General features: G+C 42.0%; 1 protein-coding gene across 1 annotated transcript in view; it reads left to right on the top strand.

The window, feature by feature from the left end:
- GNS (glucosamine (N-acetyl)-6-sulfatase) overlaps positions 1–16,415 on the top strand; it is a 52,022-nt gene extending 35,607 nt beyond the window's left edge. The window contains exons 11-14 of the mRNA XM_072742095.1: positions 8,440–8,547; positions 9,460–9,570; positions 10,945–11,105; positions 13,712–16,415. Coding sequence (XP_072598196.1) covers positions 8,440–8,547; positions 9,460–9,570; positions 10,945–11,105; positions 13,712–13,790 — 459 coding nt within the window. The 3' untranslated portion in view covers positions 13,791–16,415. The remainder of the gene's footprint in view (positions 1–8,439; positions 8,548–9,459; positions 9,571–10,944; positions 11,106–13,711) is intronic.

Genomic DNA, 16,415 nt, shown 5'->3' with positions numbered 1-16,415 from the left:
AGTCCCAGACAAATTGCCATCCCCTCACCATCATGTATCCAGACTGGCAAAATCTGCATGTTGCAGGGGCTGGAACCGGGGATGAGCGACCCTGGGGCAAGGTGTGCATGCCTTAATGGATATTGGGGCAATACAGGAGTAAGTTTGATCCTATCTGTCTGAATTTCTATAGGGTCTGCATTTGTTATTCTCCCAATGCCAGAATTTGAAGTGGCCCACAGATTTTTCAGGCATCTCAGTTAAAGTAAGAGATTTCGGGGATCCCTGGGTGGCTCAGCGGTTTGGCGCCTGCCTTTGGCCCAGGGCGCGATCCTGGAGTCCCGGGATCAAGTCCCACGTCGGGCTCCCGGCATGGAGCCTGCTTCTTCCTCCTCCTGTGTCTCTGCGCCTCTCTGTCTCTATGTCTATCATAAATAAATAAATAAATCTTTAAAAAAAAATAAAGTAAGAGATTTCTGTTGGAACAATTCTTCATCTGTGACAAAGACAGATTATAAGGAACATCAGATCAGGTTCAGGTTGGTCAGGAGATTCTAAAGTGAGGTCACATTAGCAGCAAAATTTTTTAGCCCTTTTAATTTAGACAGATCTCTATAAATTGGGGCTGTAATGCAGTAAAAGGTCCCAAAGTCATTTATACTGATCAAGATAGAAATTCTGTCTTTATTAGATACCTCTAGTAATAAACCTTTTCACTCTTAAGGGATTTGTTGCTATGAGAGTGGGGTTTGTTGTTTTGTGTTTTTTTTTTTAAGATTTTATTGATTTTCAAGAGCACATATGCAAGCAGGGTGGGGGTGCAGAAGGAGAGAATTCGAAGCCGACTCCACATTGAGTGCAGAGCCTGATGTGGGGCTCGATCCCACAACCCTGAGATCATGACCTGAGCCAAAATTATGCTTAACCTACCGAGCCATCTAGGTACCCCAAGAGTGGGATTTAAAATATAAAGTATAGCCCTGGTATCTATAAAAATTGAGCAAAGTACTTGATTAATTTTATTTTCCCCTTGGGTGCTTAAGGGTATTACTGATAGCAGTTTACTGGAGGGTCCCTTGGAGCCCTGTCAGTTTTGGGAATGGCCCATATAGGAGCTCTTTCTTGAGGACATTGAAGATCTGTGTAGGGCCTTTGAGGACAGTTTCTCTAAAGTGCCCCAGTTGATTACAAATGAGATATTTGGCTCTGGACCAGCCATTTGATGATGGATTTTTCTAGAAGGGTATGATGTGGGAGACCCAGTAAGGCCCTTAGATTGGCAGACCTTTGTTTATGATATTGGTCCAAATCTTTTCAAAGTGTTTGGCTGAGGTCACAAGTTCAATCACGCGGGTGGCCTCTTATCCTGTTTTCTGCTTTTTTATTAATCCATTCATTTTAGGAAATAATCCATTTACAAACAGGGCAGCTTGAGCAGATTGTATGGAATCAGGAGTACATAGGAAGAACACCTCCAAACAGGCTTCAGATTCTGCCGCAGATTCATCTTTTATTTTCATGTTTGAATAACAGACCAATGAGTGTAACAGGGAAGACTGTAGGAATGGCTGTTAAAATACCAGTTTGTATGTTTCCAGGTTTTTGTGGTCCATAAGAGGACTGTGTTGGTGATTGAGGATCTTGAATATCATCCTTAGGATTTTTTTTTTTTTCATCCTTAGGATTATGCCATTCTGCTTCCCAAATACATTTTTGGCCTTCATGAGGTTCTACCAACATGTGTACAAGCTGATAAATCTCTAGCAGCCTGAGGTCATAGACCCTCATAATGATTCTAAACCCCTCAGAAAACTCGGATTTTCTTCCTGAGGTTTAGGAAGTTCTTTTAGCTATGGCCCTTAACTCAGTCTTTGACCAAGAAGTGAGAGAGACCTGAGAAGGATCACTTGCAACCTGAGGTGGTTGTGTTTTGTTTTAATTTTACTTATGCATTTGAGAGAGAGCGCATGCACATACGTGAGTGGGGTGAGGGACAGAAGCAGACTCCCCACTGAGCAGGGAGCCCAACTCAGGATTCGATCCTGAGACTCCAGGATCATGAACTGAGCCAAAAGCAGACCCAACTGACTGAGCCATCCAGGCGCGCTCAGGTGGTTTTATTTGTTTTTGTTTTTTTTAGGTGGTTTTATTTGTAAAGGTAGCTGGTTAATAGTCTCCTCAGAGTGGAAAGGCATTTTTGACAGAACTAGTAAACACAAGAGTACTCACGTTAAGGAGGATAGAGAGGAGCATAGGAGTCAGTCCTATCTTTTATTTTAGATACCTCTCTGTCTTTCATGTTTCCTTGGTCTTCTGAAATGAATCTTTTAGTGAGGCTATTTTGGAATCTTGAAACCTTTTGGAAGCCTCTTTATACCGATTAAAATAGGTCTCCCATTCTTTTCATTTAATTCAGGAACCCTTCCTTTCAAGTACAATTTTTTTTAATTGAAATATAGCTGATGTACAATATTACATTGGTCTCAGGTGTACAGCATAGTGTTCAACAGTTACATAGGAAACAAAGAGATCACCACAGTTCATCTAGCTACCTTCCATCACCATACAAAGTTACTACATTAATAACTGTATTCCCTATGTTGCACACTGCATCCCTGTGTCTTATTTATATAATAACTGGTAGTTTGTACCTTTTTATCCCTTTCCCTATTTTATCCACCCCCTCACCATCCTCCTTCTGACAACCACCAGATTGTTCTCTGTCTCTAGGAGTCTGTTTCTGTTCACTCAGATTTTTTTAGATTGTGCATAGAAGTGAAATCGTATGGTATTTGTCCTTCGCTGACTTCCTTCACTTCTAATTTGAATGCCTTTTATTTCTTTTGCTGGTCTGATGTGACTAGGACTTCCAATCCTATGTTGAATAAAAGTGGCAAAAGTAGGCATCCTAGTCTTGTTCCTGATCTTAGGAGAGAAGCTTTCCACTTATTAGCATTGACTATGACATTAGCTGTGGTTTTGTCATACATGGCCTTCATTATGTTGGAACGTTTCCTATATACCCACTTTGTTGAGTTTATTATAAATGGATGTTGAATTTCATCAAATGCTTTTTCTGCATCTGCTGAAATGATCATCTGACTTTGATCGTGACCTTAGCCAAAGGCAGACATTTAACCAACTGAGACACTCAGCACCCCTGATTCTTATCTTTCTTTTTAGTGATGTGGTATATCATGTTGATTGATTTGCGGGCCTTAAACCATACTTGCTTCCATGGATACTTGACCATGGTGTATGATTTTTTTTTTTTAATGTATTTCTTAGTTCAGTTTACGGATATTTTGTTGAGAATTTTTGCATCTATGTTCATTAAGGATACTGGCCTATAATCTGTGTGTGTGTGTGTGTGTGTGCGCGCGCGCGCGTGCGCACGCGTGCATGTGCATGCATGTGCACAGGTATGGGAGGGTGGTGGTCTTGGTTTTTGGTATCCAGGTAATGCCAGCCTTGTAGAATGAAAAATTTGGAAGCATTCCTTCCTCTTTGAGTTTTGGAATACTTTGAGAAGGATATGTATTAATTCTTCTCTAAATATTTGGTAGAGGGATCCCTGGGTGGCGCAGCGGTTTGGCGCCTGCCTTTGGCCCAGGGTGTGATCCTGGAGACCCGGGATCAAATCCCACGTCGGGCTCCCGGTGCATGGAGCCTGCTTCTCCCTCTGCCTATGTCTCTGCCTCTCTCTCTCTCTCTCTGTGACTATCATAAATAAATAAAATTTAGAAAAAATAAATATTTGGTAGAATTCATCTGTGAAGCCGTCTGGTCTTGGTGGGAGTTTTTTGATTACTAACTCAGTTTCATTACTAGTAATTGGTCTGTTTAGATTTCCTACTTCTTGAATCATTCTTGGAAAATTTTATGTTCCTAGGAATTTACCCATTTCTTCTAGATTGTCCCTTTTAATGTAACTTCTCTTTCACTTCTGATTATATTTATTTAGATCCTGTATATTTTTTTCTTGATGATTCTTACTAAACATTTATAAATCTTCTTTCTCTCTTCAAAGAACCAGCTTTTAGTTTCACTGATCTTTCCATTGGTTTTTAGTCTCAATGTCATTTATTTATGCTCTGATCTTTATTATTTCCTTTACTAACTTTGGGCTTTGTTCTTTTTTTTAATTTCTTTAGATGTAAGGTTAGATTGTTTGAGATCTTGGTTTCTTGAGATGGGCCTGTATCACTATAAACTCCCCCCCCCCCCTTTTTAAGCATTTTATTTATTTGAGAGTAAGTGTGTGTGTATGTGTGTATGCGCGCACACAGGGTTGGGGAGGGAGAAGCAGACTCCCTGCTGAGCAGAGAGCTTGATGTGGGTGGGGCTTAGTCCCAGGATCCTGGGATCATGACCTGAGCCAAAGGCAGATGCTTAACTGACCAAGCCACCCAGACACCCCTAAACTTCCCTCGTAAAATTGTTTTTGCTGTGTCTCCTACATTTTGAACTGTTTTCCTTCCATTTCCATTTGTCTCAAAGTACTTTTTCTTCCTCTTATTTCTTTGTTGACCCATTGGTTATTTAATAGCATGTTGCTTAGCCTGCATGTGTTTCTTCCAGTTTTCATCTTTTTTTTTTTTTTAATTTTTTTTTATTTATTTATGATAGTCATACAGAGAGAAAGAGAGAGAGGCAGAGACACAGGCAGAGGGAGAAGCAGGCTCCATGCACCGGGAGCCTGATGTGGGATTCGATCCTGGGTCTCCAGGATCGCGCCCTGGGCCAAAGGCAGGCGCCAAACCGCTGCGCCACCCAGGGATCCCTTACTTTTGTTGTTGTAGTTGAACCTATTATTAACCTACAATAATTTATTACTTTTAGGTGCATATCCTAGTGATCTGACATATATGTACATACACTGTGAAATGTTCACCATGGCAAGTGTAGTTACTGTCAGCATTCATGACAGTACTGACTAAGTATATTCCATATGCTGTGCTTTTCATCCACATGACTTAATTATTTTATAATGAAGTTTATATCTCTTATTCTCCTTCATCAACTACACTTATTCCCCCACCCATTCCCCTCTGGCAGCCACCAGTTCTCTGTATCTATGACTCTGATTCTGTTTTTATGTTTGTTTCTTCAATTCCACATGTAAGTGAAAGCATACAGTATGTCTTTCTCTGACTTATATCACTTAGTATAATACCCCCTAGATCCATCTATGCTGTCAAAAATGGCAAGATCTTATTTTTTTTATGGTTGGGTAGTACTCCATTGTATATATACACATTTTCTTTGTCCATTCATCTATCAGTGGACACTTAAGTTGCTTCCATGTCTTGGCTGTTGTAAATAATGCTGCAGAGAATAGGGGTGCATATATCTTTCCAATTAATGTTTTAAAGTTCTTCGGGTAAGTACCTAGAAGTGGGACTGCTGGAGAGTATGGTAGTTCTGTTTTTAATCTTTGGGGAACCTCCATACTGTTTCCCATAGTGACTACACTTCTTGTAGTTGATTTCTAGTTTCATACCATTGTGGTCAGGAAAGATGCTTGATACAATTTCAGTCTTCATAAAACTCATTGAAACTTGTTTTGTGGTATAACATGTGATCTATACCAGAGAATGTTCTATGTGCACTTGAAAAGAATGTGTATCCTGCTGTTTTAGGGCTAGAATGCTGTGTACATATCCATCTAGCCTAAGGTGTCACCTAAGATCAGTCTATTGATGGATGATGTATCCATTTGATGTAAATGGAGGTGTTAAAAGTCCCCTACTATTATTGTATCATTGTCCATTTATATCTTTGTTAATATTGGCTTTATGTAGTTAGGTGCCCTTATGCTGGCTGCGTAAATATTATATGATCCTGTTGGACTGATTCCTTCCTTATTATGTAGTGCCCTTCTTTGTCTCGTTCTAGCCTTTAATTTTAAAGTCTTCCCCTGTAAGTATTGCTACCTCAGCTTTGTTTTAGTTGTCATTTTTGTGGAATATCTTTTTTCCCATCCCTTTGCTTTCAGCCTATGTGTTGTTTAGATTTGAAAGAAGTCTCTTGTAGGCCACATATATATGGTCTTGTTTTTATCCATTCAGCCACCCTGACCTAGGTGTGTTTTTTGATTGGAGCATTCAGTCCATTTGCATTTAAAGTACTTCTTAATAGATATGTACTTATGTCGTCATCTGTTTTCTGGTAGTTTTTGTAATTGTGTTCTTTCTTGCCCTTGTAATTTGGTGACATTCTTTAGTGTTTGTTCCTTTATTTTTGTGTATCTGTTACAGGTATTTGGTTTATGGTTACTATGAGGCTCATGTAGAACATCCTATGTATATGGCAGTCTATTGTAAGTTGATAGTTATGTAAGTTCAAGTACATTTTAAAAGCACTACATTTGTAACCCCCCCCCCCGTGTTTTATATTCTTGACGTTATATTTTATATCTTTTTGTATCCCTTGACTAATTATTGTAGATCTAGATTATTTTACTACTTCTGTTTTTTAACCTTTAGGTAGGTAGGTGGTTGAGTCACTATCTTTACTAAGCAGTGAGATTTTGACACTCTTAACATACTAGCAGTAACCAAGAGTGATTTACTGGGGACTGGCCAAGAGAAGGCTGTGTGCACCACCAGCAGGTCCCAGTATGGACTAAACCAGCAAACTCCAGCAAATGGGGACTGGGGACTAGAAAGAGATTCCATATAACTGTGGAACTGCAGATAACCAAGGGCTGGGAAATTGAGTCCTGAATGGAACATTCTGCTAGCCCAAGGTGACCAGCTAAGCCCTAGACAGGAAAAGCCAATTAGATGAGGATCGCAACCCACAGTCCTCAGAAATGGTGAAAGAACCGTGAACTCAAAAATTAGGTTTGTGAGGGAGCACCTGGTTGGCTCAGTTGGTTGAGCATCTGGTTCTCGAATCTCAGCTCAGGTCTTGATCTTAGGGTTGTGAGTCAAAAGCCTATGTTGGGCTCCACCCTGGGCATGGTGCCTATTTAAAAAAACCCAGAAACAAAAAACGGGTTTGCAAGTATCATGCCAGTGGTTCTCACTGTCCCAGAATGCTGTCAGAAGTTTGGTTGAGCTCCTGGCACTGCCACGCAATCTGTTAAAAATTTATTCAGTGATGAATCAGGCAGCTCCTCTACAATAGAAGGTAGCCTCTGCAGAGCTGTAGAAGAGAGAAAGTTTTTAAGGTAGAAAGGGGGTGCATAATGGAAATTATTAGCAAAGAATGCATTGTTTTGGGTAAGGTCACCCTCCTGAGGGGAACGGAAAGGCGTATGGGGCAGATTACCTCACTTGTGCTAACCAGGCGATTTCAAGTTAACTGGCAAAAGTTACATTCCTGGAGGATTAAAACTGCAACTAGGTTGGGTATTAAGTCCTGGTTTGTTGGTGTGGGGTTTAGCACAAGTGACTCCATTTTGGGCTTGCTGTCCCCTTTTTAAAACCACAAATCAGACTTTGATTAGTAAGAGTATAGACCATTTTAAGAGTACATTCTGACCTGATCTCCCTATCTTCATCTCTCTACCCCGTCTCTAGATTCTGCTACTAAGATGACCTTTCTAAAGCAGTCTTGAGTGTGTTCCTTCCCCGCTTAAAAGCCTCCCATTGCTTTCCACCATCTGCTCTTCTTTACAGAACAAGTAGCCACAGCAGCCTCCTGTCAGCACCTTTTTCTGTATGGTTACCACGTCTTTCTATTCCTTGTCTGACAGCTGGATTTCAGGAAACTTTCTACCAAGTGTTCTGCTTCCTTCCAGTGTTAGTGTTGTCCTTTTGATACAAAACTTCCTTTATTTCTTTAGCCATTTATGTACCTGTCCTGAACTTTCCCATCTCAAATGCTTTTGCTTCTTTCCTTTCACTCCACTAATTACAGTGAAGAATAAATGAGTTCATGTGTGTATAGTATCTTCATTCTAACCAGAAGAACTTTGAACCAGCCATGTTTAATTTTTGTCCTTGAATTAGGCTGTGAATTTCTTCATCAGAGTTTAGAAGAATTTTTTTTAAAAGATTTTATTTTAGAGGGGAAATGCCCAGGGGTGGAGGCAAAGATAGGGAGAAAAACCCAAGCAGACTCCACCCTGAGTGCCAAACCCAATGCAGGGCTCTATACCACAACCCCCAGATCAGACCTGAGCTGAAACCAAGAGTCGGGCACTCAACCAACCACACCATCAAGGCACCCCTGGAAGAATTCCCAGACTTTATGGCTGCATTGCAAACCTGCTTCACAGAAAGTCTTGGGAAGTAACTATTAAATGCTCAAAGCATTGGACGTAAGGCTCTGCACATTACGAAACGTGATACTCAGAAGCCTTTGCATCAAGTTCTGCCGTTCTCTTTAGCTACTTAACAGTCCAGTGAGTTTGGACTCCCACATCCCCTTTAGCAGTAAGAATATAACTTTGTGATTCTTATCACAGTCTGTATGCCTCACAGAAACCACTACTGCTCTTCCTTCCAGAAAGGTGCCAGAAATCTGACTTGGCGATCAGATGTCTTGGTGGAATATCAAGGAGAAGGCCGTGATGTCACCGACCCAACCTGTCCTTCCCTGAGTCCTGGAGTATCTGTAAGTAATGGCTTGAGTTGGCTTAGACAGCTTCCTTAGCAATAGCACAGCAAAGCATCGGTTTAGAGGGGTCAAGAATTAAAAACCCTTAATCTGAGTCTCAATCATTTCACTTGGTCAGTTGACTGTAGAGATTTGTAGACAAGGCAAATTTAATAATCCTGAAAATGTTTCTGACCTATTGTCAGAATGTCCACCTTGACTTCTTCAGTTTCTGTAACAAGTTACATGTATCTACCCATGTTATTTATTCCCCGTGTTTTTGTACCCTTCCCAAAAGCAGTACCATTGTTTTTAAGGGAGGTTATCAGTAGCATTGAGTAGAGATGCAGGATTGCCACAGTTATATCCAAGTGCCATCATACGTGTCTTGCTTGGGGGCAGCGAGGCTGGCCCCAGAGGTGGTAAGGGCAACGTTGGCCTCACTTTGGATAATGGGAAATAGCAAAGTCCGGGAAGCCTAATACCAAAGTGTAAGGAATAGCAAAGAACCAACCAAAAGTTGGTAAGGAAGACATGAAGAATTTACCTGCAGCTGATTCCACAAAGCTCACTTGAGCCTTTTTCTCCAGCCCGTTAATATACCTTAGACATGACTCAATAGGAGATTGCTTTGGTCTCCATCCATTTTCCAGTTGCTTGCTACAAATTCTTGTAGAATCTGTATTCTACAGATTCTTGTCAGGAGATCAGCAGACGGTCTATACAAACCACCACAAACATGGTCCTTAAGTTAGCCACAAGTAAGGAACAAAGCCCACATCTATTTGTGATTGACTTCTCTGTGGAAGGTTTCCTCATTTCTGTCCAGTGGTAGGCCTGGCTTGAGCCAACTTGATTACCCCTGAAGGCAAGTGGTATTTGTTACTATAGAAGAATTTTCTTGACTTAACTTTTTAAATATCCCTACAGCAATGTTTCCCAGACTGTGTCTGTGAAGATGCTTACAATAACACCTACGCCTGCGTGAGGACCATGTCAGCACGGTGGAATTTACAGTATTGTGAGTTTGATGACCAGGAGGTAAGAAGGCCCTCTGCCTCCCCTGCCCCTGCGTGTCCTAGTGCCAGTGCTTTGTTAGCTGGACTTGGCAGCAGAAGAGCAATTCCATAGGGAAGATAGGTTTCTTATCTGTACTTCCACTCAGGCTTCCTTCAGTTAAGAAAATAGAGGGGCGCCTGGATGGCTCGTCGGTTAAGCATCCAACTTTTGGTTTCGGCCCAGGTGGTGATCTCAGTGTCCTGCAATTGGGCCCTGCACTCAGCACAGTCGGCTTGGGACTCCCTTCCTCCCTTCCCCCCCAACCCCCCCACTGCACACACACCCACGCCCTCTCTCTCAAATCTTAAGGAAAAGAAGAAAAGGAAAGAAACAGAATTCCACAAAGCCATACTACACCCCTCTAACTGTGCCCTTTCTGGATGAGATTTTCCTCACCCCCACTACCACCCAAACACGCTTTAAATGCACCATCCACTTTTGAGATTGCTACAGGTCTGGTCTGTTTGCTTCCCTGATAGTTTGGGATCAGAGTAAGACACTTCTACTCTATGAAGGTGAAAGGAGTTGGGACATTTGCTAGAAGGCTTACTGGCAACCAGCTTGTACAGAACCTTAGGTCTCCACAGTATCGCAGTCCAGAGCTGCTCAAATAGATAAGCAGGGGGCATCAAAAGCAAGACCAGGAGGCCCCATCCATGTAAGAAGGTGGCTTTTAGCTACCAGAGATCAGTATGGATTGTCTGAGGATCTCATGCACCGCAGTCCCTTGTGGTTTCTACTGTTCCTCAGCATGTGCTCATCTGGCAACCCACGTCTTGCCATATGGAGCCGATGCTCATTGTGTTTCTCAGAAATGGACTCAACTTGCCACTCGTTTGTGGCTCATGAGCACTTTGGACAGCAGGCAGAAGAGCATCGTTCGGAATCAATTCTTGTTCCTCCTTCTCCCGTGACATTTACCTGTCATCTTCCTAGCCTATCACTTAACTCCAGTTTGGAGAACAAAGTACAGGGGAGGGGGAGAGAATAGTGATACTTTCGATATATCTAATGTCAGAAACAATGGGATTGTGTCCTTTCCCAGTTGGTGTGGGACATCCAAAACTGCTTTTTAAGACAGGAAACTTCAGCATCTGTACAAGACAGGTTAGAGAACTTTCCATATCTAACTTAACAATTCTAAGGCATCAATAAACCTTCAAATGTCAACTCACTTCTGAAACAGTATTACCACTGAGTCTACTTTCTGTGACCTTGCTATTTGAGGGTCCTGCATTCTGTTCTTGCTCTTATAAGGTAGTTTGTCCTCCTGCCCCATTTAGACATAATCCACACAAGGAGTATTTCAACTATAATGCTTGCCCTTTTCTTTCCTCCATCTTTTCATTCTTATAGGTGTTTGTAGAAGTCTATAACCTGACTGCAGACCCAGACCAAATCACAAACATTGCTAAAAGTATCGACCCAGAGCTTTTAGGAAAAATGAACTACCGGCTCATGATGTTACAGTCCTGTTCTGGACCAACCTGCCGCACTCCAGGGGTGTTTGACCCTGGGTAAGTTTCCATCTTCTTCGATGGCTTTGCCAAGTTATCTATAGCAGTCATGTCATTCTTGAAGACATGAAGGGAGCCTGATGGCCCTTCTGGCCTTCAGCTAAGCTGTGTTTCTCAATGTTCTGCTTTATAGTAGGAATGCTGTGTCTTAGCGCGTTACCTCTTGTGCTGGGAAGATTTTCGCTCTTCAGTGCCAGTCGCTGCTTTAGCTGCAGGCCTAGCCCTATTCCCTGCCATGTGGGACTCTTCTTCCTCCTCTTCTTCGTGTGACTCTTGTCATGGTACCAACTTGATTGCACTGGTGACTGTGGGGTTTCTTTAAACCAACCAAGTGCTACCCTGTTCCATAGCACTTCCGAGAGGGGGTATGCCTTCATTTCATTTCGGAGAAAACCCAATTAGACGAACTTGAATGCTTGCCAGTAAACTTAATATGCTAAACACACAAAATGAATTAGAAGCTCTAGACTCTGAAATGTTGAAATACGTAAGACCACTGTAGTATATGAAGGCAGAAAAGATTTTTATCACCTACTAGGCCAGCTCTGTTCCTCCCACTCACTCCTGAAATAGGAACTTTTCACCAGTGACATTGGGTCTCAGCACACCATACGTTTGAGCTGCCTGTGGCATGAAACTTGTCAATTTGTGCTTGAAGATTATGAAACCTCATTATTTCAGTTCTTCTATCAATTATAGGAAAGAGGGGAAATTCGTATCCTAAGCTGATGGAAAGTAGTAACTCAATTACTTAGCTGTCTTAGTGTGAAATATCCTCAGTACACATTAGAGAGTAATGTTTGTGACTGAGCAGAAAAACTGTGTATAGACTGTTAAATGTAGGGGCGCCAGGATGGCTCAGCCAGTTAAGCGTCCCACTCTTGGTTTCAGCTCAAGTCATTTATCTCAGGGTCATGTTTTAAGCCCCGAGTGGGGCTATGTGCTCAGCTCAGGGAGTCTGCTTGAGATTCTTTCCCCTTCTCCTCTCGCATGCTCACTCACTCTAAAATAAATCTTTAAAAACAACAAAAAAACACTTTTGCTTCTAAATGCTATAAATAGAGCCAAAGGGACATGGAGACCAGTAGACTACAATTAGGTAACAGTATAAAAAGACCACGTTTTTAGACATTTTTTTTTAGAAAATCATAATTTTCTATCACTTAAGGGTTTTTTAAATACAGATAACCCTGTTAATGCTATAATTGGTCAGGCATTCCAACTGCCCAGCTTGGAGCTTTCCTCTACATTAGTGAAATGCGTCCTCTTATGCCAGTGCCAGTCTCTAAAGTAAACTAGTTGACACATGGTGATTTTGCAGTTTGCAACAGTTACTTTGCTCAGAATGTTTTACCAAATAAAATTAGAGGTGTAGAGCAGTCTCTGGATGACTCTTGGAAGAGGGTCAGGTCTTATACCTCTTGGTGTGGTGTTTGGCCACACGGTCCCTGCCCAAGCTGCTGCTAGAACACGCACCTACCTGCTCTGCGGCAGCTGGTTGGCCGGATGCAGCATCCCCCTTGGTTCTCCTGAGCATCAAGCCGCAAGTGTTAGGACTTAACCATAGAATTTCCATCCAGCCGTTAGAGCCCTTAGGCACATTTGTCCAAGGGTCACCCTGTCAGAAGAGATACAGCAAGACCTCCTGACTCTCAGGCAGGCTTCGTTTGTGATAACTATATAATTGTCTCGCTCATGTTCTAAGAAGCATATTACCGACACTGTAGGTGCTGGCTTCACTAATGTTAGCCTCAGCTATTTAAACCACCTGATTTCTTTTTAAGCTCCTTAGCAGTCATTTATTCTTTCCCACCAAACACTGAGGTCTGTAGGATCCTTTGAAAATGGGGGTCAGCAGGCTAGATCCTACAGGCCCAATCAAGCCACCACTCTTTGAAAACAGCCACAAACATTCGTTTACATACAGCAACGAAGTTGAATAGTTGGGAAAGAGTGTATGTCCTGCCCTTGGTCTAAAATAATGCTAAATAATTTATCCCACAGATTGCAGGTAAAAGTAAAATACGATGTTGTGTCTAGCCTACACATGTAACATATCTTTGCAGCCAATCTACCTTCTTTAATTTTACCACCCAAGGAAAAGAATAAATGCTGATACCTGACACTTGGCCAACTTCTATGATGTGCCAGATATTTTACGTGAATTGCATCACCTTACTATTTTCTTGGTAGCCAGAGCTTAATGACTTCTGTGAGTTCATAATGAGCCAGCTGGAAACATGTCTGGGGTGCACACCTGTGTTCTTACCTGTCATTCCATCTGAACTGTGAAAGAAAGGGCTTTGAAGCTGCTGGTAGGGCTCCAGCAAGGGCTAGAAAACACCTCAAATCTTGCCTCCTCCTGATGCCTTGAGATTAACCTTGCTTATTTTTCTTCTCTCTGCTTGTTACTGCATTGTTTTGTGCTCACTTCCTTGGATGGAAACGCTCTCACTTATGCAGTACTTCTGTTTTGTACTGCGGCCTTTACCACTGGATTCCTCTCCAGTGATTTAATTGTTCCTTTATCTGCCTTCTGCCATCCTTTCCACTGAACATTCTGAATGAAGTGCTCAATGTGACATCCTTTTTTTCTCCTCCCACAGATACAGGTTTGACCCTCGTCTCATGTTCAGCAATCAGGGCAGTGTCAGGACTCGAAGGTTTTCAAAACACACTCTGTAGCAACCTCTGCAGTTGGATCCCTGCACGCCTCTGTCTGATGAAGTGATTGTAGTAGGTATCTGTAGCTAGTCCTCAGGACCACGCCTGGAAAAGTTTCTGGACTGGCTCTAAGTCCTGTTTGAAAAAGCAACCCAATCAGCTGACTTCCTTGTGCAATGTGTTAAACTGTGAACTCTGCCCTTGTGTCAGGAATGGCTGGCCCTGGTCCCTTCATTCAGCTAATAAGGAATGCTCCTGAGGTCTTTGTCCTCAGAAAGGACAGAAAGGGTCCTGGGGTTAGAGTTCTTGATTATTCCCCATGAGGTCAAAGTCTGAATTTGTAAATCCATTCAGATAAATGGCAATACATAGGGCTGGGGGGGCGGGGGGGGGGGGGATATTTTAGAGCTTGACCACTTCACTATCAAAAATACCAACATCACACAGCTTGAGTATCCATCAGAGCAAGAACAAGTACCACCATTTCCAGATTAGTAGAAATATATTGTTTATAATATCCATCACAATGTGATAAGGTCACAAATTCAAAACTTGCCTGTCAACCAAGTATGGGTTTTTTTTTTGGTTGGTTTTTTTGGTTTTTTTCATCCTGGGCTGGTGCTACACTGAAATAGAACAGTAAGGTTTTGGTAAAGGCTAATTCCAAGTAGTTATTTTTTGGTAAAGACTAATTCCAGGTAGTTTAAAAAAAAAAAGTGATCTTTTTATATCTCCTTCCTGGTGGCTGCTAACCACAAGAAGGAATGTCTCTTCTTTCGATAACTACCCCTCCGAGATCTGCAAAGCAAAGTGGCTTAGTATCTCAGCAGAGAAAAGAACTTCCAGGGGTGGTGAAGGTCGCATTTTCTGAGGGCCCTGGTAGACAGGGCTCTCGGGGTGACAGGTGGAAGGGCTGTAGTTGGGATATAGTGAAGTGCCTGTCTCGCAGGGAGCCTGGGTTTGTTTTGACTCTCTGCATTTTGTTGACATTCTGTTCATTTGGTATAGTTGGTGCAAAGTTCCAGCTGCTTTACACCCTCCTTTCTTTCTTCCCTTTCAGAGTTGTGAGTGGAGTCTTGCATATTTTGGGGCCTCACTCACCCTTCCCCTGTCAAAGCCAGACGTTGTTGACATTTCCTCACTGTTCAGAACACCTACAGTTGTAGGTTTCTGGGCTCCAAAACCAATCCCGTTTCTATTGTTTTCTTCACAAGAAAGCTAATCTGTGGTGGGACGGCAGGGCGAGGAGGAAGAGCTGTGGTTTATAACCTGTTCAACTCAGGCAATACTGATTTTAGCTTTATTTAAGGTCTTAGGTTGAGCTTTAAGCACTTTGTAAGACTTGGCTGTAAGCAGCTTCTCTGTCAGAACTCCAGAGAGCCACGCTGGGTTAATAGCCATTGGGTTTGTTCCTTTACCTCACACAATCCCAGTTAACTGTGGTGGTATTTAGAGGTGAAATAGGCAAGTGAGATGAACACCTCTGCTGTGAATGTTTTAGGGAGAGAAATTCTAAATATTTTGTAACTGAAAGCCAACTACAATGTTAAATATGGGTATCATCTTTATTCTACACTTTGATTCTTAACATTTCTCAGTCAACTTCTACCTTCATGAAAGTTGACCATAGTTATTCCCGAATAAAAAGAAATCAACTCTTACCAGGTGGTATATTGTGATGTCCTATTATTCAGTTTTATGATGCTGGTTCCTGAGAGCAGGATAAAGTCGTAAGAGTGACACAAGTCAGCTGCCCGTAGTGAGTAACCCTGCCACACTGCTCGTCCATCCAGCGGACTTCTGCGTGGGTGGTAGGGATGGGATGCCTGCTGTGTCTACCTCTCATGTACTTGGTACATCTCCTAACTTGGGAATGGCCTATAATTTGACTTTCTCTTAGACTGGCTTTATTCTGGATATGGGCGATAGCTTAACAGACTGTAAAACACGCCGAACTTTTCCGAATGTATATGTACAAGGAAAACACTGCAAGAGGCTCGGCTTGTTTCTCCCTTAATTGTACAAACTTGGATTTTGATTACTTTCTCTTTTAAGAAGGCCTGGTCTGGACTGGTTGTGCCCTTCAGAGTAGAAAACTATATAACCATTAGCAGTGATCCAAGGCCACAGAATGAACAGAGATTTTGCCTTATAAGATGTCCTATTAAAAGCTGTCCTTCAAATACCAAGTGGGGGGAACCCCTTTTGAGCATCTTTGAATTTGACCAACCATACTGTTCCAAAGTACATTTTAATTCACAATACCAAGGTTTTTGTACAAAATAGTAACCATAGCCATGGAAGTTATACCTCGGTCTCTGAGAAACTTAAGTTTATTTCTGGTGTCTAAGGATTGGTGCTTTAACAAAAGACGATGGATTGCTCCAGGGTCCTCCCTAAGAGAACACAAAGGGTATTTCAGCTGGTGTATCACTGAATGAGATGGGAATACTTGGGTTCTTTACTTTCACCACCACTTAGGTCCCACTGACTTCTGTGAATTCCTGTGTTTGTGTCATTTGTTCCTAGAAATTACTCTGCCCTGGCTTTGTGTCATCTCAAGTCACCTGACTTAGAAAGTGCCCTTCAAAAAAGACCCTGTTCACTGCTGCACTTTTCAACAAATTAAAATTTATTTCTGTTCTA

Source organism: Vulpes vulpes, chromosome 16, assembly GCF_048418805.1.
Source record: "Vulpes vulpes isolate BD-2025 chromosome 16, VulVul3, whole genome shotgun sequence".
In the NCBI taxonomy this organism is placed as follows: domain Eukaryota; kingdom Metazoa; phylum Chordata; class Mammalia; order Carnivora; family Canidae; genus Vulpes; species Vulpes vulpes.
This window is presented reverse-complemented; position numbering and strand designations above follow the sequence as displayed.